At 42.4% G+C, this 23178-nt stretch overlaps 2 protein-coding genes across 3 annotated transcripts; both read right to left on the bottom strand.

Annotated features, from left to right (window-relative positions):
- Positions 1-1882: 1882 nt before the first annotated feature.
- LOC112260964 (mannose-P-dolichol utilization defect 1 protein) lies at positions 1883-6832 on the bottom strand. Its single transcript, XM_042328174.1, has 7 exons — positions 6685-6832; positions 6207-6272; positions 5802-5934; positions 5592-5677; positions 5328-5446; positions 4127-4237; positions 1883-3526 (listed from the first exon to the last, which is right to left on the bottom strand). Exons 1-7 carry the CDS (start codon positions 6809-6811, stop codon positions 3404-3406), a joined length of 765 nt encoding a protein of 254 aa, XP_042184108.1. The 5' UTR covers positions 6812-6832; the 3' UTR covers positions 1883-3403.
- Positions 6833-6942: 110 nt separating this feature from the next.
- Positions 6943-16846, bottom strand: LOC112259784 (butyrophilin subfamily 3 member A3-like). 2 transcript variants are annotated; one of them, XM_042328172.1, is made up of 12 exons: positions 16758-16846; positions 16016-16060; positions 15723-15794; positions 15444-15515; positions 14777-14860; positions 10279-10383; positions 9647-9790; positions 9348-9476; positions 9028-9079; positions 8834-8887; positions 7867-8012; positions 6943-7569 (listed from the first exon to the last, which is right to left on the bottom strand). In XM_042328172.1, the coding sequence occupies exons 2-12, from the start codon at positions 16052-16054 to the stop codon at positions 7159-7161; spliced, it is 1308 nt and encodes a 435-aa protein (XP_042184106.1). In that variant the 5' UTR covers positions 16055-16060; positions 16758-16846; the 3' UTR covers positions 6943-7158. The 2 variants fall into 2 exon arrangements, with proteins under 2 accessions (XP_042184106.1, XP_042184107.1); XM_042328173.1 differs by lacking the exon at positions 8834-8887 and having other exon boundaries at positions 16758-16841.
- Between the last annotated feature and the right edge of the window lie 6332 nt (positions 16847-23178).

Genomic DNA, 23178 nt, shown 5'->3' with positions numbered 1-23178 from the left:
GTCTGGTCCTCGGGACCATCCCTCTGGTCGGCGCCCTGCAGCTGGTACTGTCACGTCTACTCCCACTACTCCTCTCTGGCGATCGTCATACCTGCCACCATCATTTCGCGCACCTGCGCTTCGGGAGACTCACCTGGACTCCATCACCTTTACTGTTGTTTTATTTCTTTACCTACCTATTGTTCACCTAATACCTTTTTTGCACTATTGGTTAGAGCCTGTAAGTAAGCATTTCACTGTAAGGTCTACACCTGTTGTATTCGGCGGACGTGACAAATACATTTTTGATTTGATCACCTTCCTGATTTCCTCCCCTATAGCTGTCACTCTCTTTGGTTGTTTTAGATCGTCTGTGAGTGTAATGTTTACTGTTAACTTTTGTTTCACGTTTGTTTATCTACTTCACTTGCTTTGGCACTTTTAACATATGGTTCCCATGCCAAGAAAGCCCTTTAATTGAATTAAGAGGGGGGAGAGAGAGGAGAATGGTTCGTGGAGATAAGCTATTTTTTTTGTTTTAGTGTGTTCATACTGAAACACGGATGGTGCAAACCTACATTTTTATGATTATAGAATAAACAAGGGAGAGGAAAATTTTGCTACACTTGATCTTAATCCTGTGACTGAACAGACTAAACCATTGGAAGAGATGAATGGGCTTGACTCTTATCAGCTAGCTAAGGCATTCACCAAAACTCCCCCGCTGAGGTGGGGCAATGGTGTGTTCTGCCAGAGATAGTGTCATCCACAGATGGCCAGATAGGGGTAGATGGGAAATGCAGGCCTAGCGATCAGCAGGTAGATAAAGATAGTCTGACACAGTGTGTGTATGTGAACCATAGACGTCTCAAGCACAGTGGAATGAAACTGTCCTCTTCTGAATCTGTCAGACCCCTCAAGAGGAATCCATCTAACAGTTGGTACGGCCTAACGAAGTTGAAGCTCGGCATCTCCGCCATTCAGCTGCACAATCAGATATGCCTGCTGTGGCTCTCTCTTTCAATGAAAAGTTCCTTTTATTTTCTCATTTTCTCCAAACTCTTGTTCTTAAATGCCTGTCGATCTCCCTCCTGCTTCTGCTACTCTTTGGCATGCTACAACCAGCGTTTCTCTCTCTTTCCAAGACACCCATTTCTCTACTCTATTTCCCCTCATGTGGCTTGGCTCCTCCTTTCTCTCGCTCTCTTTCATTCTGTAATAGAAAGACAGGAATAAAGCAGGTAAGTGAGTGATACACAAAGCATGAGGGAAATGATGAGAAAAGGGATGAAGAGAGAAAGAAGTACTTTGCTGAGAGCGCAAGGGAGATAAGGAGAGAGAGGGAGTGTAAACATATGTTTCCCATGCCAATAAAGTGCTTTGAATTGAGAGATTCAGTATGAGTAATCACAACTGTTTTGGTGTGGAGTAGCTTACTGTAGAAATAGTGTATTTCACAGATAATCCTCCGTAACAACCACTCTCAAGTTGAATTCACGGTTGGAAAACGTTGATCTCAAAAAAGTGGTTTTTAAGAAACCTCTGTTGTCTTAAATTTGATCAGAATTGTGGGACTTTTTGGTTGCCGGGGTTCTTGATGATGTCAGTGTGATGGAGGACAGAGAGTCACGGGGCTGTTGGAACCACACACAGACACATGGGGTCAGTTGGAGGGTGGGTAATTTGCTGTCAGGGACTGGAAAAAAGAGAGGGAGGAAGAGAGAGGGGGGAGGTCAATTCAATGGGAGGGTAAAGTGAAAAGGCGATTGATGGACAGACAGATTCAAATGTTATGGTAAAGAGGGCGTGAGAAAAAGAGGATGGATGACATCACAAGAGAAATGGAGAAACGTAATAATAAAGTTTGTGGGAAAAAAATTGTGAGAGTATAAGTAGAGACAAATTCATCTATATAACATATTTATTACTCACCGATTAAAAGCTAAAAAGTAGTGAGTCTAGGCATCAACAGAGAACAAGATCCTCACGTCTCTACTTTGAGAGAACTAAGATTATGTATGTAATAATGGGTGAAAGTTTGTCTCCATCTACTGGTGACACTAGATCCTTTTTAAAGATGTTTAACCTTTAACTAGGCAAGTCAGTTAAGAACAAATTATTATTTACAATGACGGCCCACCCCTGCCAAACCCGGACGACGCTGGGCCAATTGTGTGCCGCCTTATGGGACTCCCAATCATGACCGGATGTGATGCAGCCTGGATTTGAGATAAATATCCTTCTAGATAAAAGAGCCACAACGACAGACACGCTGGAGCAGTCCCAACAAAAACAAAACATATTTGATTAAATGTTCACATTTAAAATCAACTTTCTTACCATCTTCAGAAGCATAGCACTGGCATGCAACCCGCAAGAGGCACCATAACACCATTAAAAGTTCAAACTCAACAGGTAAACTGAAACTATACAGAGAAGTTGGACTTCAACATCACACTACAACGCGCCCACATTTCTGCTCCCAGTTTTATTCTGAATGAAATTTGAATGATTTAACTACTGATCCTACGGACGAAGAAACAAACAGAAAACACGTAAAAGGTGCGACTGCATCTTGGACTAACAAACCGTTTGGCTCAGTACAGTTCTTCTGATTGCCTGCTGACGTCCCCCCCCGAAGGAACTGGCCTAAGATGAGCGTCCAGGGACAACTTCAGCCAAGACCTCTTTGCTCGCACTCAAGCCACAATGCGCAAACTACCTAACCTTTCTAAAGAATATCTAACACTTTTCTCAAACATACTGACAGAATTTCAGTGTACCTCTCCATTGCTTGACCCCTTGATTACAGCTATTAGCCAACTTCCTGGTTGTGTTCTAGAATGTTCTCATTCTAGAGTCTGTTCCGAGAACAACCCATGTAATATAACTGGAACAATGGAATACATTGTTGAGGAGGTATAAAGAAACAGATTGCATTGAGTGTGTCGGCACCTCCAACTAGTAGAATCAGTGTTTAAGATGGATTAACAAGAGGGTCAAGCCTTCCTTCCCTGAGCTAAAACACTGATACAAAACCTAGGAGATTTCTCTGTGAACTATTCTAACTTCTAACTGGGCAAAAGCTTGGTTTGGGTAGTGGGAATAGAAGTTGATTTGGTCCACGGCTAGGCTATAGTAGGGGCCTGCAGAGTCTTCGCATTGGGTAAATGTCACCCCATATATAGTGCACTAGTAGAGTCCAAAGTAGTGCACTATATTGGGAATGGGGTGTTACTTTCGACAAGAGCCAATAGTCCTGTCAAAAGTAGTGAACTACATAGTTATAGGGTGCCATATTAGATCCATACACACTTGTATATAATCTCTCGGTCATTGTCTGCATCTTGAATGGCACCCTAGTCTTTATATAGTGCGCTACTTCAAAACTAGGTTCCCATTATAGACTGCCTTAGTGTCCAGTCTACTCCGTCTTCTTCTTCAGTGTGGAGCTGCTGCTCCAGTAGTACAGGACCTGGGCAGCGATGAGGCCGTTACAGGAAGAGGATATGACATAGGTCAGGGCCATCAGGGAGTCACCCGTTTCCTGTTTACAGAGAGAAACCAGGAAGAAGAGTTTAAGTTGGATTAGGACAGGATCACACAGACGGAGTCCCAAACGGCACCCCTTTCCCTTTAGAGTGCACTCCTCTTGACCATGCCCCATATACATATTTGAGACACATATACACACTCTGACATACAGTGGACACATTTTATAGAGGTTGTTTTACTTGGCCCCTCACCTTGATAGAACCCAGATTGGAAATAACCCAGGTCATTTGACCACCAATGTAAAGCCTACGGCCAGAAACATTGGTGTCTTCTTTGACCCTGACCTAAACCTCGAGCTGAGTGTAAAGAAGATGACTTTTCCCTTTAGTGTGCACTGATTTTGACCAGGGACAATAGAGCTGTGGTCAAAAGGAGCGCACTATAGGGAACAGGGCTCCATTTAGGACGCATAAACACTCTCTCTCTCTCTCTCACACACACACACACACACACACACACACACACACACACACACACACACACACACACACACACACACACACACACACACACACACACAGTAAGCCGTTCAGGATAAGTACATCTTCAGAATGACTCAAATGTAAATGTAATGTAAAGCCTATTCAAATACCTGTATTGAGGTGAATATACGAGCCAGGGAGCCAGCGAACAGCATAAACACAGTGATGGCAGACAGCTGTCCGGTGTGTCCGTTCCCATAGTTAGTCACTACCTGGATCAGCTGTAATGACAGGGAGAAATGCACATTATCACATAGTAACACAATAACATTATGTTAAATGGTGATAATACCCGAGACACAGGTGTTTGGAGGATATATTGGCACGGTGCTCTTTGGCCCGAGACAAAGTCCCATACATCCTCCGAATGTTATACAACGGATTACCAACATATTCACTGTTACCAACAGTTTTAAACAATCAGCATTCAGGATTAGACACACCCGTTATATAAATGATGAGAACTTATAACAAGTTATTTTTTATAGATATTTTTGCCGTAATTTTTACAATTTAACAATTTAAAATACAAAGAAACCCTAGTAGCCTGGGTACCAGTCTGTTAACCTAGCATTCCTCTAGCCTGGGTACCAGTCTGTTAACCTAGCATTCCTCTAGCCTGGGTACCAGTCTGTTAAACTAATATTACACTCCTGTGCCAGAGAGCAAACAACTGGTACCCAGGCTAGAGGAATGCTAGCTAAAGACTGGTACCCAGGCTAGAGGAATGCTAGGTTAACAGACTGGTACCCAGGCTAGAGGAATACTAGCGGAACAAACTGGTACCCAGGCTAGAGGAATATTAGCAGAACAGACTGGTACCCAGGCTAGAGGAATGTTGGCTCAAGACTGGTACCCAGGCTAGAGGAATGTTAGGTTAACAGACTGGTACCCAGGCTAGAGGAATGCTAGGTTAACAGACTGGTACCCAGGCTAGAGGAATGCTAGGTTAACAGACTGGTACCCAGGCTAGAGGAATGCTAGGTTAACAGACTGGTACCCAGGCTAGAGGAATGCTAGGTTAACAGACTGGTACCCAGGCTAGAGGAATGTTAGGTTAACAGACTGGTACCCAGGCTAGAGGAATGTTAGAGGAACAGACTGGTACCCAGGCTATTTAGAGAACACAGAGAACACATGAAAAGGTTAAATACAAGTATTATCCAACATGGTCCTTGAACAGTGTTATAACGATGTTATTGTGTTTTAACGATGTTATTATGTTATAACACGTAAATTAGCTAAATAAGTTATAAAGCCTAATATACCCCACCTCCTCAGGCCCTATTGCTTACTTAACACTCCACGTACCCTGCCGATGATGATAGCTGGCATGTTGGAGGCCTGCATGGCCATGACCACAGACATGGGGGTGAAGGGGGAGAGCAGCAGAGCCACCAGGCCAAAATACACCCCCAGGAACAGGACACCTAGGGGTGAGGACAATAACAACAGCCACTGATTATGATGCCAGATAGTCTTATGCCAACTTCACATCCTGCATCGTAAATCTCAAGAAGCAGTGTTACTAGTGAGCATCAGTCCTCACGTCAGGGAGGTGTGTGTGTGTCTTACCTTTGACTGTGTTGCCTCCATAGTGCATGATGAGGAACCCGATGGCTACAGTCTGTAACATGAGGAACAGGGCCTCACCCCAGGCACTGAAGGAGAAAACACTAAATATGTTAACTGGTGGGTCTCTGCATGTCTGTCTGGCCGTCTGTGCACGTGTCTGTCTATGCATGTCTATGTCCATGTCTCTTGTCTGTACAACTACCACAGTACCTGAAGGGGAAGCTGTTAGCGATGCTGTAGGTCATGGTTCCTGTGATAGCCAGCAGCTCTAGCAGGACAGAGTTGAAGCTCAGACCCTCGGCACTCTTAGCCCCCATCAGCTTCAGGATCTGGGGCAGCTTCACTGTAGGAGGGGGGAGAGAAGGAGGGGGGTGGAGGGAGATATGGGTTATGTATTATCTATATCTGTCCTTAATGACTTTATTGTGAATATCTCTCCATCTATATGAGAGAGTAGCAGTTATGCTTTGTACGTGCAAAGAGAGAGAGACTGACAGACAGCGAGAATGATAGTGGGAGAGAGAGAGAGAAAAGGACAGCGAGAGACACACAGAGAGAGACACACAGAGAGAGAGAGAGAGAGAGAGAGAGAGAGAGAGAGAATCTTAGTCTTACCCATCACAGACCCCAGGATGATTCCGATGCCCAGACCTTTGCTCAGCACAATCTTCAGACATGGTACTACAGACAGAAAACAACAATCATTAAACTGGTATTACAAGAGAGATACGACACTCTCATATCTGTCGTTATTGAGAAACTGAGATGGATTGGGACAGTGGCGCTAACCAGCCATGTGATGCCCTGTGGATAGATAGCCCCACCACTGAACGCTGTCACAACAAAACGAAATACCCACTAACTAGCCCCTGTTCTATCTTTAACTATTTTAGCGGGTTAGATAGCTCCTTATGTACATTCCATCCAATATCATTTCTTGATATCCAGTACCTCTCATCGTAAAAGACACTAGTAACACATTGTGAAATGTCGAGAAAAAACAAATGTGTTTGCAAGTTAGGTAGTTAGCGTTAGCTCATTCAGTGAACGTTGAAGCCCTAGCTAGACAACTGTGCAAAACTGCTACTTATACCATCCAGAAAGTTAAAATGTATGAAAAACTCGTCGTAACACGATTCTGGCATGAAATAGGTCAGCAGGAGACCCTTCAGTGGGTCAAACACAGAGATCTTGGGAAGTTCCATCATAGGGGTCGCCATTATGGAAATATGACGTGACGTAGATGTGTGCGCATAATAACTGTTCCCCCCCACGCTAGACGGAAACATTAACAGAGAATACGGTTCCGGATCTTTGATCATGATGGTATCTAAAATGAACAAACAAGCAGTCTGTCATAGTTTTCTGTTTATTGTGTTCCAATTGTAATATCATTACAAAAAGGTGCAGTGAAAAAGGAAAATGCTTGGTGTAATTCAATATAATCTCTCTCACGAGAGAAACAGTGATTTTCCACAACAAAACAAGTCTGACATATTCTGGCTGGTGATGTAAAATGAGTTACAAAAACATTGCATAGCAAATCAATCTTAAACACATTGCAGCTTTATCTAACACCAGATGCCGATGCAGATGGCATCTTTGGCCGTGGCACAATCCTGATCTTCGTTTCGCCGTCGAGACAGCCGAACACAGGAACCACCTTCTCCTTAAACGTGTCAGTGAACGTATAGATATGGGACCTATTCTCTATATCATAGAAGGAAACCTGTCCCTCCTCAAAGTCCAGGTAGACCCCTACTAGGTGTGGCAGGGCTGAGACAGGTAGCTTGGTCAGGTGGTCATCACAACAGGCCCACAGGTTGTTCTGGGCACTCCTCCACAGGGTCCAGTAGCCCTTTGCTGGGGTCATGGGGAACCGACCTTTCCGGGGTGCAGTTAACGATGTCAATCCCAGTCTCCAGCTGCCTGTGGGGGATACCTCTACTCCCCAGTAGTGCCTTCCTGTGTTGATGGCCTTGTAGTAGAGGAGAGTAGTTCAATACAAGTTTTTCACAATGGATGAGTTGATAGTTGCTAGGGCTGATCAAATGATTTATCAACCCCCAAAATATTACTAATAAATCTGAGTGTTGTCTACAAAATAAAGTATGATGTATACTACACAAGAAAAAACACACATATATGGAATCAAAACAGAATCTTCTTTAATTCAACTCACTTCTCTGTCCAGCGACGAAAAATGTCCCTTAACTTGGTTCTTTTTGATTTCTGATTCCCTAATTGAATTGATTAATCAAATTCATCCCCCTACCTGGCATCCCAGAACGCAGGGCCAGGAGTCGAAGTGGAGGGGATGGTTTATGGTGTCCCGCCTCTGGGGGGCCTCCCACACTTCAAGGTTGTCTTCTGAGAAGGCCAGCCAGGGGTGGCTGGTGAGGGGTTCCAGACGCACTTGGGCTGCAGAGGTGGAGAAAGGTGGAGGTAAAGGGAAAGAGAAATGGAGGTGGAGGTGGAGAGAGATGGAGAGAGAAAGGGAGGTGGTGGTGGAGAGAGAGATGGAGAGAGAAAGGGAGGTGGTGGTGGAGAGAGATGGAGAGAGTTGGAGAGGGATGGAGAGAGTTGGAGAGGGATGGAGAGAGAAAGGGAGGTGGTGGTGGAGAGAGAGATGGAGAGAGAAAGGGAGGTGGTGGTGGAGAGAGATGGAGAGAGTTGGAGAGGGATGGAGAGAGTTGGAGAGGGATGGAGAGAGAAAGGGAGGTGGTGGAGAGAGATGGAGAGAGAAAGGGAGGTGGTGGTGGAGAGAGAGATGGAGAGAGGGAAGGAGAGAGGTAGAGAGGGGGATGGAGAGGTGGAGAGAGAGATGGAGAGAGTTGGAGAGGGATGGAGAGAGGTGGATAGAGGGAAGGAGAGAGGTAGAGAGAGGGATGGAGAGGGGGAGAGAGGGATGGAGAGAGTTGGAGAGGGATGGAGAGAGGTGGATAGAGGGAAGGAGAGAGGTAGAGAGAGGGATGGAGAGGTAGAGAGAGGGATGGAGAGAGTTGGAGAGGGATGGAGAGACGTGGAGAGAGGTGGATAGAGAGGTGGAGATCAAGGAAAGCATGAGAGGTTTTCAGTGACAGCCTTGTTTGTTTCCTCTCAAAATCCTTCAACATGATACTCAATGTTTCATTCATTAAGTGATTCTTAATTTATTGAAAAATGAAAATATTTATGTCAGCATGATTTCAATGTAATTTCATGTGTTACTGTGATAAATGTTAGTTATTATTTCTTCCTACTTGAAGCACTGTGAATCCATTGCCATACAGAATTAGGGATGTACTTTTGGCTTCCTATTTGCAATGAGAAGAAGAGATTAGAGCAATAATAACTGGGTGAGGAAGAGAGAGGGGGGGGTGGTGAGAGAGCGAGAGAAAGAGAGGGAGGGAGAGCGAGAGAAAACAGGATGGGGAATTCAACAGTGAGCTCTCACCAGTTCTCCATGCTCTCTGTTTGGTTGACAACCACAGCTTTGATACGTCCTCCTGACACGACAAACAGGGAGATGAATTGCCAGAGTGTTTATATTGCATGGCTACAGCAGCCTAGAAAGTCTACTAGGGTAGAATTACTCAAAACATACCTTTCTCTCTCACACACACACACACACACACACACACACACACACACACACACACACACACACACACACACACACACACACACACACACACACACACACACACACACACACACACACACACACACACACACACACACACACACACACACACACACACACTATTCTCTCACCTCAGTGTCATTTGACAGTAGAGACCAGGCAACGAACTCCAGCAATGGCAGAACGCCAGCTAGCCTAGACTCCTTGACCCCCCGCGGTCCCAACAGACGCTTCAGGTCCTCGTCTGACAGCCCACACACCTGGGAACACATTTGGGACGCATTTACACACTCTCACATACAGTGAACACGCTGTATACAAAGTAGCACATTTCTCGCCCAGGCTCTCTCAAAGACACACACACACACACACACACACACACACACACACACACACACACACACACACACACACACACACACACACACACCTCTGATACATTCTTCAGTTCTGTTGCCCATTCCAATATTCTCTGATTCTCTTTCTCCAAACTTTTGTCTTTCCCTCCTCCGCCTGGATCCCTCTTTCCTCTCACCATCTGAACCTCTGTTGTTGGTGTGGATGTCTTTTGGAGCTGAGAGAACAAAGGAACACTTGTATAATTTAAATAAGAAGGTGATTTTATCGTAAATTACCCTGGGAATGGAGCCACCATTTGTGTTCATATGACATCTGTGAGGTCAGGAAATGTAATGACAACCAAACACACTAAATCTATCACGAAAATTGATCACAGAAAACACACACAGTGCATTATAAAAGTATTCAACCCCTTATTCTGAAATTGATTTTTTTTAAAAATTCCCCTCATTAATCAACACAAAATAACACATAATGACAAAGCAAATTAAATTTGTTCAAATGTATATAAAAAACGAACAGAAATATCAAATTTTGGGGTATTGTGTGTAGATTGATGAGATTTTTTTTTAAATTTAATCAATTTTAGAATTAGGCTGAAACATAACAGAATGTGGAAAAAGGGAAGGGGTCTGAATACTTTCCAAATGTACTGTGTGACACTTCTTCTATTGTATTTTGTTATCCAGGTCACCATGTTACCTGGTCAAGCTCCTTGGCCCACAATAGAATGAGACTCCTGCTGCTCTCCAAGCTAGGTGATGCTGTGGAACCTTCTCCTCCCGTCACCCCTCTTTTCCTGGCAAGCTGCAAGCAAGGAAGTGATGTTCTATTCTTGGAAGTGATGCAGATGTGAGGTCACATATTGATCACTGAATTTAAATTTTAGGTTTGACAAACTGTGTGAGTGATTGCAAACTTTTCCATAGAGCTATGTGTTTATGTCAATGTGAGATTTATGTGAAAGTTTGAGTTACGTGTACAGATCATTTAATTGAACTTAATTTGATCCCCCTTATAGAGGAGAACTTTTCTGCAATGCAGGACATTTTAAAGTTGTACTGTATTTGAGGTTTAGAAAGCCTTCTGAAGTTGGTATATTCCACTGCAAAGGGTAATACTTGATTCGTCCTTACAAAAAATATATCAACCCCTCAAAGATGACCATTTCATTTTTTTTCGATTGCTAAACGACAGTGGACACAACTGGAGTCACATGTGCAAAACTCTAACTACAGTCTGCACAGCAGCAGTTCATGTGGACCAAACTCTAGTTTGTTTTTCATTGCTTGAACACAGTTTTCAAAACTCTACACACTTATCCCATGACTTTAACCACAACCTGCACAACACTGTGGATTTACAGCACTTTGTTCAAATGCTAACACACTGCTGTCAAAACTGTGAACCACACATTCAAAACGGAATAGATTTCAGCCTTGTGCCTTTCAAACACTGCTGATTGCAATTTCAGCTGAAAGGCTAAGCAGGTGTCTTGTTTTAGACTTGTTAGTGAACACACACACATATTACAGTATATATAGGTAGAGCTCAGAAAGACTCATTTTGGAAATGGAACAAGGAAGATGGGTTCGTGGAGGGAGAAGAGTGGCAGGGAGAGGGCGGATGCGTGGAGGAAGACAAAGAAGACAAAGAGCTGTTATTTCAGATGAAATAAGGGCTACACTTATAGACCATGTCGTGAACCATGGTCTCTCATTGAGAGAGGCAGGGTTGAGGGTGCAACCCAATCTGCAAAGATCCACAGTGGCATCTGTAATGCGAATTTTCCATCATGCAAACGGGTGAGAGTTACATCCTTACAGTAAATGAAAACATTACAGGAATCTATTTTGTATTGCAATTATAGAATATTTACACAGATATATATTACAGTAAGTTTGACTGTGAAATATACAGTGCCTTGCGAAAGTATTCGGCCCCCTTGAACTTTGCGACCTTTTGCCACATTTCAGGCTTCAAACATAAAGATATAAAACTGTATTTTTTGTGAAGAATCAACAACAAGTGGGACACAATCATGAAGTGGAACGACATTTATTGGATATTTCAAACTTTTTTAACAAATCAAAAACTGAAAAATTGGGCGTGCAAAATTATTCAGCCCCTTTACTTTCAGTGCAGCAAACTCTCTCCAGAAGTTCAGTGAGGATCTCTGAATGATCCAATGTTGACCTAAATGACTAATGATGATAAATACAATCCACCTGTGTGTAATCAAGTCTCCGTATAAATGCACCTGCACTGTGATAGTCTCAGAGGTCCGTTAAAAGCGCAGAGAGCATCATGAAGAACAAGGAACACACCAGGCAGGTCCGAGATACTGTTGTGAAGAAGTTTAAAGCCGGATTTGGATACAAAAAGATTTCCCAAGCTTTAAACATCCCAAGGAGCACTGTGCAAGCGATAATATTGAAATGGAAGGAGTATCAGACCACTGCAAATCTACCAAGACCTGGCCGTCCCTCTAAACTTTCAGCTCATACAAGGAGAAGACTGATCAGAGATGCAGCCAAGAGGCCCATGATCACTCTGGATGGACTGCAGTGATCTACAGCTGAGGTGGGAGACTCTGTCCATAGGACAACAATCAGTTATATTGCACAAATCTGGCCTTTATGGAAGAGTGGCAAGAAGAAAGCCATTTCTTAAAGATATCCATAAAAAGTGTCGTTTAAAGTTTGCCACAAGCCACCTGGGAGACACACCAAACATGTGGAAGAAGGTGCTCTGGTCAGATGAAACCAAAATTGAACTTTTTGGCAACAATGCAAAACGTTATGTTTGGCGTAAAAGCAACACAGCTCATCACCCTGAACACATCATCCCCACTGTCAAACATGGTGGTGGCAGCATCATGGTTTGGGCCTGCTTTTCTTCAGCAGGGACAGGGAAGATGGTTAAAATTGATGGGAAGATGGATAGAGCCAAATACAGGACCATTCTGGAAGAAAACCTGATGGAGTCTGCAAAAGACCTGAGAATGGGACGGAGATTTGTCTTCCAACAAGACAATGATCCAAAACATAAAGCAAAACCTACAATGGAATGGTTCAAAAATAAACATATCCAGGTGTTAGAATGGCCAAGTCAAAGTCCAGACCTGAATCCAATCGAGAATCTGTGGAAAGAACTGAAAACTGCTGTTCACAAATGCTCTCCATCCAACCTCACTGAGCTCGAGCTGTTTTGCAAGGAGGAATGGGAAAACATTTCAGTCTCTCGATGTGCAAGACTGATAGAGACATACCCCCCGACTTTGCAGCTGTAATTGCAGCAAAAGGTGGCGCTACAAAGTATTAACTTAAGGGGGCTGAATAATTTTGCACGCCCAATTTTTCAGTTTTTGATTTGTTAAAAAAGTTTGAAATATCCAATAAATGTCGTTCCACTTCATGATTGTGTCCCACTTGTTGTTGATTCGTCACAAAAAAATACAGTTTTATATCTTTATGTTTGAAGCCTGAAATGTGGCAAAAGGTTGCAAAGTTCAAGGGGGCCGAATACTTTCGCAAGGCACTGTATTTTTACAACAGGACCCAAAGGCTGCCCCCAACAGGGGGAAGAGGAAAAATATTTTCAGATGCGCAGGAAAATGCTATTGTTGACATGGTTGTTGTCAACAATGCAATAAAATTACGGGAGATTCAAGATAGAGTGCTGGCTGATAATGATATATTTGAACATTTTAATTCTGTCAACACAACAACTATTGCTCGAGTCCTAAAGAAACACCAAGTTACAATGAAACAGTTATACACTGTACCGTTCGAGAGAAACAGTGAACGGGTAAAAGAGCAAAGATACCAATATGTCCAGGTAAGACGTCTGAGGTTACGTACACAGCTATACAAAATATTTACAGTAAAAAAAAACACAAGCATTTCTACAGTAAAACTGTGCACTTACTGTTTTTCAGAGAGTAATGGAGGTGGAAGCACTGGAAAGACCACATTCATTTGTATTTATCGATGAAGCTGGAGGAAGGAATGTTATAGGTCAAAGGTCCACTGTGGAGGTTCCAGGCCAAAGGGGGGGAAATATCACCATGTGTGCTGCAATGGCCAATGATGGTTTGCTTCTCAACACACCACTCATTGGCCCATACAACACAGAAGGGCTTATAGCTTTCCTAACAGCTCTATGCTCAGCTAGTGCCAGCAGAACAGGGGGAGCCAGTAAGAAACCCCCAAGTTTTTGTCATAGTTTGCGATAACGTTGCTTTTCACCACTCTGCAGCTGTCACAGATTGGTTTGCAGCACATCACAGATTTATGGTTTTGTACCTGCCTGCATATTCACCCTTCCTCAACTCAATAGAGGAGTTTTTCTCTGCCTGGAGGTGGAAAGTGTTTGGTCACCACCCACATGACCAAATGTCTCTTTTGGAAGCCATGCGTGCCGGATGTGAGGACACAAGTCCAGAGGACTGCCAGGGATGGATAAGGCACTCCAGAAGGTTCTTCCCCAGGTGCATGGCAAGAGAAAACATTAGATGTGATGTTGAAGAAAACCTGTGGCCTGATGCTAGAGAGAGGCAGGATTAGCCCCTCATTTATTTGTTCGAATTACAGTATGTACTTTTAGTTTCTACCTTTTTTTTCTCATTACTGTAATTCCGTAAATTACTACAGACTATTGAAGCAAACTGCTAATTTTCATTTACCTTAAAGAATTGTTATGTTCTAAAAATTTTAATAAATCATGTGAAAGAATGTCACTCTTTTCTTTGAAGAAAATATTACTTTGTATGAAGTCACTGAAATTGTTCAAACTGTAAAGATAAAAAGTTTGTATTTTCTGTATTGGTGTTTGATGCTAATGTTTTTACTCTCAGTGTGTTCTGAGTGACAGTGTGTGTTATCTCAGTGAGGGTTGTGCATAGTGTTTGGCTGCACTGAGCGTGTTTTGAGCCATGTGTTAAGAGTTGTGTTGCTTGGAATGAGTTTTGCAGGTGATGTGAACTGTTTAGCTCAGGTGACTGTTGGTAGTGCAGACTGTAGTTAGAGTTTTGCACATGTGACTCCAGTTGTGCCCACTGTCGTTTAGCAATCAAAAAAAACTGTAATAATAATTCACATAATAATTCACATTTTCAGTTGCTGCAGGATTATTTTCCTGATGTAGAAAACTGGCTGAAATTAAGATCCTACATCTGTACAGGTGGAGATTGTCGTACCTTACTGACGTCCTTCACCTCCTTGGCTAGCTCCTCGATGAGCTGTAGACACTCCTGGAACGTGTGCATATGTTCTAGGCCAGGCTGTGAGCAAAACAACCCAGGTAGGTTCATATAACACATAACCCAGGAAGGTTAATATAACACACCACCCAGGTAGGTTCATATAACACACAACCCAGGTAGGTTAATATAACACACCACCCAGGTAGGTTAATATAAGACACCACCCAGGTAGGTTAATATAACACACCACCCAGGTAGGTTAATATAACACACCACCCAGGTAGGTTCATATAACACACCACCCAGGTAGGTTCATATAACACACCACCCAGGTAGGTTCATATAACACACCACCCAGGTAGGTTAATATAAGACACCACCCAGGTAGGTTAATATAAGACACCACCCAGGTAGGTTAATATAACACACCACCCAGGTAGGTTCCTATAACCCACCACCCAGGTAGGTTAATATAACACACCACCCAGGTAGGTTCATATAACACACCACCCAGGTAGGTTAATATAACACACCACCCAGGTAGGTTAATATAACATACCACCCAGGTAGGTTAATATAACACACCACCCAGGTAGGTTAGTAACACACAACACACAATATTATCCTCTCCCTGATATGTTTTTTTGTCCATAGAACCCACTTTGGTGTTGCTGAGACGAGGCTTGTTCCATGGTTCTGAATGGTGTGCATCCCATTTCTCAAAGTCCCTCCCCTGTAGAAGTGGTACAGGCAAGACCCAAATTACAGATGGATCCAAAATAGTGGAAAGTACCAAAAATAACATTTATGGGTGTGCCCAGCCCAGTCATAATCTATTTAATATGATGATGCTATAGGATTGCCCAACATCCCAGATTCTAAACCTATATGTAGAAAATATGGTATGGCTAGTTGTTTACTGGTTGGAAACCGAACCCACCTTGCTGTTGCTGAGTTGTGGTTTATTCCAGGGTGCTGAGTGGGTAGCCTCCACAGTCTCCAGGCTCTTGTCCTGTATCACCATCAGTGGGAGTACAGACAGGGTTAGAAAAGACAGAATACACCCACACACTAGTAGGCTGATTATACTGTCAAATCCTAGTGTTTACTACAAAGCCGGTCTTGTCAGAGTGGGCTCTAGTCAAAAGTAGTGCACTATATAGTGAATAGTGTGTCATGTGAGACAGCAATAGATGACATCATCATCATCAGGTGAGGGTCCTTCTCCTTCACCTTAGGAGACCGGCTGCTGTGGTTATTAGGCTGCTGCATTACGGTCTATGGAGAGGAGGGAGGGAGAGAGAAAGAGAGAAATAGAGACCGAGAGAGAGAAAGAGAGAGAGAGAGAGAGAGAGAGAGAGAAATGAGGAAGTAAGGGTGAGAGAGGGATAAAGACAAAGAGAGGGGGAGAGAGAGAGAGATGTACTATTTCACAAGAACAATAACAATTGAGCCATGCAGTAAAGTTGTCTGCCAGTGTTTATAGGATCAAGGGTCTGTTCCACAGACTGCTTTACAGTGATTACACGTTACTGGAATTCTACAATTGTTTCCTTGTAACTCATAAGAAATCTATTGAACCAACATCAGCCTCATGCAATGTGATCAATCATTTCACAGAACTCTTAGATTCAAAACCTTTTCAGGTATAATACTGCAACTGTAGGTGCACTTGCTTTGTTTTGATTGAGGTGGGGTTTTAATGTCATAGTTTTCAGTCATTTTGATTCAATGTTTCAAATGTATGAAATAGTACTTAACCAAAGTATATTCTGGAAGTTTGTGACAGTTATTTATAAGACAATTAACTATTGAGTAGCTACAAGTTTTGGTTTGAGGTTTGACACTTTTGTCAGCTTTCTTTTTGTACTGTTTAAGACATCTATATTAGCATCTCATAATATACAGCATCTATAATGATGAAATATCTGAAAATACCCCGAATTTACCTCCTAAACACAAAAAAGTGACTTACCTGTTTATCTCTCACCCGCCTCTGTTGTGTTCATGGTACTACTGTTGGTCATACACACAGTAGATACATTTGGTCTTGGATGTGGACTTTGACCGAATAAATCATATAATCATGTAATAATGTCTATACACACCATCATATACAGTACCAGTCAAAAGGACACACCTACTCATCCAGGGTTTTTCTTTATTTGTACTATTTTCTACATCGTAGAATAATAAAGAAGACATCAAAACTAGGAAATAACACATATGGAATCATGTAGTAACCACCAAAAAAGTGTTAAACCTGTTACGGCTAGGGGTTCCGCTGGCAGAACGTTTCGACAACATCCGGTGAAATTGCAGAGTGCGAAATTCAAATTTAATTATAAAAAATATAATACATCAAATTAAAGATTAACTTCTTGTTAATCCAGCCACTGTGTCCGATTTTTAAAAGGCTTTACAGCGAAAGCAAACCATGCGATTATCTGAGGACAGCACCCCATCATACATCATACAAACACATGACAATCATATTTCAACCCGCCAGGCACGACACAAAACTCAGAAATAACGATATAATTCATGCCTTACCTTTGAAGATCTTCTTCTGTTGGCACTCCAAAATGTCCCATAAACATCACAAAGGGTCCTTTTGTTCATAAGATTCCGTCGTTACATCCCCAAAATGTCAATTTATTTGGCGCGTTTGATTCAGAAAAACACCGGTTCCAACTCGGCCAACATGACTACAAATCATCTAAAAAAAGTTACCTGTAAACGTGGTCCAAACATTTCAAACAACTTTCAAATTCCAACTTTAGGTATTTTAAAACGTAAATATCGATCAAATGTAAGACGGAATATATTATGTTCAATAGCGGATAAAATGAAAGTGGAGCGAGCTCCAGGGCGCAAACCCCAAACAAAACAGTACACTTGGCTCGACTCCCAGAAAGGAAAGGGCTACTTCTTCATTACTCAAAAGAAAAACATCAACCAATTTCTAAAGACTGTTGACATCTAGTGGAAGCCAGAGGAACTGCAACCAGATGCCTCAGAAATCTAGATTCCCATAGAAACCCAATTGAAAACAGTCACCTCAAAAACCTGGATGGTTTGTCCTCGGGGTTTCACCTTCCAAATAAGTTCTGTTATATTCACAGACATAATTGTAACAGTTTTAGAAACTTTAGAGTGTTTTCTATCCAAATCTATCAATTATATGCATATCCTAGTTTCTGGGCCTAAGTAGCAGGCAGTTTACTTTGGGCATGCTTTTCATCCGGACATGAAAATGCCACCCCTATCCCAAACAGGTTTTAAACAAATCAAAATATATTTTATATTTCAGATTCTTCAACGTAGCTACCCTTTGCCTTGATGACAGCTTTGCACACCCTTGGCATTCTCTCATGAGGTAGTCACCTGGAATGCATTTTAATTAACAGGTGTGCCTTGTTAAAAGTTAATTTGTGGAATTTCTTTCCTTCTTAATGCGTTTGAGCCAATCAGTTGTGTTGTGACAATGTAGGGGGGTATGCAGAAGATTGCTCTTTTTGGTAAAAGACCATGTCCATATCATGGCAAGAACAGCTCAAATGAGCAAAGAGATACGACAGTCTATCATTACTTTAAGACATGAAGGTCAGTTAATTGGGACAATTTCAAGAACTTTGAAAGTTTCTTCAAGTGCAGTCGCAAAAACAATCAAGCGCTTTGATGAAACTGGCTCTCATGAGGACTGCCACAGGAAAGAAAGACCCAGAGTTACCTCTGATGCAGAGGATAAGTTCATTAGAGTTACGAGCCTCAGTAATTGCAGCCCAAATAAATGCTTCACAGAGTTCAAGTAACAGACACATCTCAACATCAACTTTTCAGAGGTGACTGTGTGAATCAGGCCTTCCTGGTCGAATTGCTGCAAAGAAATCACTACTAAAGGACACCAATAACAAGAAGAGGCTTGCTTGGGCCAAAAAACACGAGCAATGGACATTAGACCATTGGAAATCTGTCCTTCGGTCTGATGAGTCCAAATTTGCGATTTTTGGTTCCAACCGCCGTGTCTTTGTGAGACGCAGAGTAGGTGAACGGATGATCTCCGAATGTGTGGTTCCCACCATGAAGCATGGGAAAGGAGGTGTGATGGTGTGGGGGTGCTTTGCTTGGGACACTGTCTGTGATTTATTTAGAATTCAAGGCACACTTAACCAGCATGGCTACCACAGCATTCTGAGGAAATAAGCCATCCCATCTGGTTACTCTTAGTGGGACTATCATTTTCTCCCCAACAAGACAATGACCCAACACACTCCAGACTGTGTAAGGGCTATTTTCCCAGAAAGAGAGTGATGGAGGGGTGCATCAGATGACCTGGTCTCCATAATCACCCGACCTCAACCGGATTGAGATGGTTTGGGCTGAGTTGGACTGCAGAGTGAAGGAAAAGCAGCCAACTAGTGCTCAGCATATGTGGGAACTCCTTCAAAAGCATTCGTTGAGAGGATGCCAAGAGTGTGCAAAGATGTCATCAAGTGTGGCAACTTTGAAGAATCTCAAATATAAAATATACTGTATTTTGATTTGTTTAACACTTTTTTGGTTACTACATTATTCCATATGTGTTCTTTCATAGTTTTGATGTCTTCACTATTATTCTACAATGTTCAAGGACTGGAGACATTACAAAAATACTGGTAGACTTTTTTCTTGTTATTTTATTAACGAAAGCATAAAGATGTTGAAGAAACACTGTACTGCTGTTTTAGTTAGAAATGTAACATCAAATACATTGTAAATTGAGGGATTTTCATACCTATAGTAGCCAGGCTATAAAGAGTATGTTGTCCTGCTAATAGTTCTACACCTGCTACTGTACTACAGTACACTTGTGAAAAACAAGTTTTTGAAAACCTGTTTTCAAAATGCCTCCAGCTGTCCATCACTACTGTAAATAAAAACACAGCATCTTGTTTACATTCTTTATTGTAACCACAATGTCACAAATAATTTGTATCTACCTTCCAATTACTTTTAGAGTTTGGGATTTACAAATGTGTGCTTTTCATGTCATTTTTCGGATTTAAGTATAACTTTTGAGTGTCGCCTTTAGTGAGAGGTCTAATGCTTAAATATTTAACAATATCTGCCCTTCGACTTCATATCTAAGGGGCATTTTTTCACGGCATTATTAGTTACATTGTTTTAGGTTGAACGTGCAGACAGGCACTAAGAACAGCGGGAGCGTTTCCTTTGTCAGTCCCATTATTAGTTACATTGTTTTAGGTTGAACGTGCAGACAGGCACTAAGAACAGCGGGAGCGTTTCCTTTGTCAGTCCCATTATTAGTTACATTGTTTTAGGTTGAACGTGCAGACAGGCACTAAGAACAGCGGGAGCGTTTCCTTTGTCAGTCCCATTATTAGTTACATTGTTTTAGGTTGAACGTGCAGACAGGCACTAAGAACAGCGGGAGCGTTTCCCTAGTCAGCGCCATTATCAGTGCAATGTCCCTTAAAGTGTTTCCTTGTACTACCCAGTGGGGCGAGGTGGGGGTCCCCGCGCCCATCGCTATCTCAGTGGATAACGCTGGAGAACTGCAATCCCATTGTGTGCCACTCGGGATCCATAACCAATATGACCAATATATATTGTCCTGCTAATAGCCCATCCTAGAAACTTTGTTTGCAGATTTCACAGCCTGCTACGCTTGTGAAAAACAGGGTTAATAATATTTCTGTGAGAATATCATTTTTTTTAATGTAGTTCTAAATTAATAAATTAATAATTGTAATAATAATTGCTTTAAAAAATATATATATATATATATTTTGGAGATTATTTAGTTTTCAACTAACATAAAGTGAGCGAGAAAAAGGCCATTCTTGAACATGGGGTGAGACATTCTTACTAATTTGTAAATAAAGCCAGTTTGTCATTTTGCATGATTTATTTATGTTTTTAGAGGGAGGGAAACCAAAAGCCCACCATCACCTCACGGGTCTTCCGGTCGCGGCTGGCACAGGTATCGAATTAGCATCTGCAGTGTCTTAGACCGCCACTCGGAAACCCCATCCACAAAATGTTTAATGCTGATCAATTGCCTTGCACAAAGTATCAAAATACAGGGAGGTGTTGGCAAGAGTCTATTGCTACTTATTTATTTTGATTCAAAGCCATGATTGAGTGAGTCACTCAGCTTTATGGAGGTGTCGAGGCTATATGACTGAGTCACTCAGCTTTATGGAGGTGTCGAGGCTATATGACTGAGTCACTCAGCTTTATGGAGGTGTCGAGGCTATATGACTGAGTCACTCAGCTTTATGGAGGTGTCGAGGCTATATGACTGAGTCACTCAGCTTTATGGAGGTGTAGAGGCTATATGACTGAGTCACTCAGCCTTATGGAGGTGTCGAGGCTATATGACTGAGTCACTCAGCTTTATGGAGGTGTCGAGGCTATATGACTGAGTCACTCAGCTTTATGGAGGTGTCGAGGCTATATGACTGAGTCACTCAGCTTTATGGAGGTGTCGAGGCTATATGACTGAGTCACTCAGCTTTATGGAGGTGTCGAGGCTATATGACTGAGTCACTCAGCTTTATGGAGGTGTCGAGGCTATATGACTGAGTCACTCAGCTTTATGGAGGTGTCGAGGCTATATGACTGAGTCACTCAGCTTTATGGAGGTGTCGAGGCTATATGACTGAGTCACTCAGCTTTATGGAGGTGTCGAGGCTATATGACTGAGTCACTCAGCTTTATGGAGGTGTCGAGGCTATATGACTGAGTCACTCAGCTTTATGGAGGTTTCGAGGCTATATGACTGAGTCACTTAGCTTTATGGAAGTGTCGAGGCTATATGACTGAGTCACTCAGCTTTATGAAGGTGTCGAGGCTATATGACTGAGTCACTCAGCTTTATGGAAGTGTCGAGGCTATATGAGTGAGTCACTCAGCTTTATGGAGGTGTTGAGGCTATACGACTGAGTCACTCAGCTTTATGGAGGTGTCGAGGCTATATGACTGAGTCACTCAGCTTTATGGAGGTGTCGAGGCTATATGAGTGAGTCACTCAGCTTTATGGAGGTGTCAAGGCTATATGACTGAGTCACTCAGCTTTATGGAGGCTATATGAGTGAGTCACTCAGCTTTATGGAGGTGTCGAGGCTATATGACTGAGTCACTCAGCTTTATGGAGGCTATATGACTTAGTCACTCAGCTTTATGGAGGTGTCGAGGCTATATGACTGAGTCACTCAGCTTTATGGAGGCTATATGAGTGAGTCACTCAGCTTTATGGAGGTTTCGAGGCTATATGACTGAGTCACTCAGCTTTATGGAGGTGTCGAGGCTATATGACTGAGTCACTCAGCTTTATGGAGGTGTCGAGGCTGTATGACAGAGTCACTCAGCTTTATGGAGGTGTCGAGGCTATATGACTGAGTCACTCAGCTTGTTATAGGTGTTGAGGCTATATGACTAAATCACTCAACTTTATAGAGGTGTCGAGGCTATATGACTGAGTCACTCAGCTTTATGGAGGTGTCGAGGCTATATGACTGAGTCACTCCGCTTTATGGAGGTGTCGAGGCTATATGACTGAGTCACTCAGCTTTATGGAGGTGTCGAGGCTATATGACTGAGTCACTCAACTTTATGGAGGTGTCGAGGCTATATGACTGAGTCACTCCGCTTTATAGAGGTGTCGAGGCTATATGACTGAGTCACTCAGCTTTATGGAGGTGTCGAGGCTATATGACTGAGTCACTCAGCTTTATGGAGGTGTCGAGGCTATATGACTGAGTCACTCAGCTTTATGTAGGTGTCGAGGCTATATGACTGAGTCACTCAGCTTTATGGAGGTGTCGAGGCTATATGACTGAGTCACTCAGCTTTATGGAGGTGCCGAGGCTATATGACTGAGTCACTCAGCTTTATGGAGGTGTCGAGGCTATATGACTGAGTCACTCAGCTTTATGTAGGTGTCGAGGCTATATGACTGAGTCACTCAGCTTTATGTAGGTGTCGAGGGTATATGAATGCGCCATCAACTTGATTATTTAGCAGACACCACTTGCTTATTTTCACTAAACACATATATATTAAGAATATCATGGACTATAATTGAACATTTTCGTTTCTCTTAGAATAAAAACCTTAGTGTAACAACAGTTTTAGTAAGTAATACTGATGAGTAGAAATAAAAAAATATGTGTATTTTTCAGGGTGTGCGCGAGCAGGACAGATGAATAGCAATTCTTATACTATTGTTCTAAATTCAATCACCTTCTCCATCCCCATCATTCAGTTAATTGAAATTCGATTTTGAAGTCTTGCACAATTATCAGTTTCTTTTATGTCGCCCATTCACTGTCAGTTAGACACATTAGCAGCTTAGGCGTAATCAGTGATCTAACTCCCCCTTGTGGTGG

This window comes from Oncorhynchus tshawytscha, linkage group LG10 (assembly GCF_018296145.1).
Source record: "Oncorhynchus tshawytscha isolate Ot180627B linkage group LG10, Otsh_v2.0, whole genome shotgun sequence".
NCBI classification, from domain to species: Eukaryota; Metazoa; Chordata; class Actinopteri; order Salmoniformes; family Salmonidae; genus Oncorhynchus; species Oncorhynchus tshawytscha.
Note: the sequence above shows the minus strand (reverse complement) of the source record. Positions and strands in the feature narration are given on the sequence as shown.

What these genes read in the sequence shown, in the direction of transcription:
- LOC112260964 (XM_042328174.1), bottom strand. Translation starts at nt 6,811, where the DNA reads ATGGCGACCCCTATGATGGAACTTCCCAAGATCTCTGTGTTTGACCCA. An exon ending in ACATTTTAACTTTCTGGATG is followed by an intron (nt 6,273 to 6,684) that starts GTATAAGTAGCA and finishes TTCTGTCTGTAG; the next exon opens with TACCATGTCTGAAGATTGTG. An exon ending in TGGAGGCAACACAGTCAAAG is followed by an intron (nt 5,447 to 5,591) that starts GTAAGACACACA and finishes CCTCACCCCTAG; the next exon opens with GTGTCCTGTTCCTGGGGGTG.
- LOC112259784 (XM_042328172.1), bottom strand. Translation starts at nt 16,054, where the DNA reads ATGCAGCAGCCTAATAACCACAGCAGCCGGTCTCCTAAG. An exon ending in CACAACTCAGCAACAGCAAG is followed by an intron (nt 15,516 to 15,722) that starts GTGGGTTCGGTT and finishes CCACTTCTACAG; the next exon opens with GGGAGGGACTTTGAGAAATG. An exon ending in TACTGTCAAATGACACTGAG is followed by an intron (nt 9,080 to 9,347) that starts GTGAGAGAATAG and finishes TTGTCGTGTCAG; the next exon opens with GAGGACGTATCAAAGCTGTG.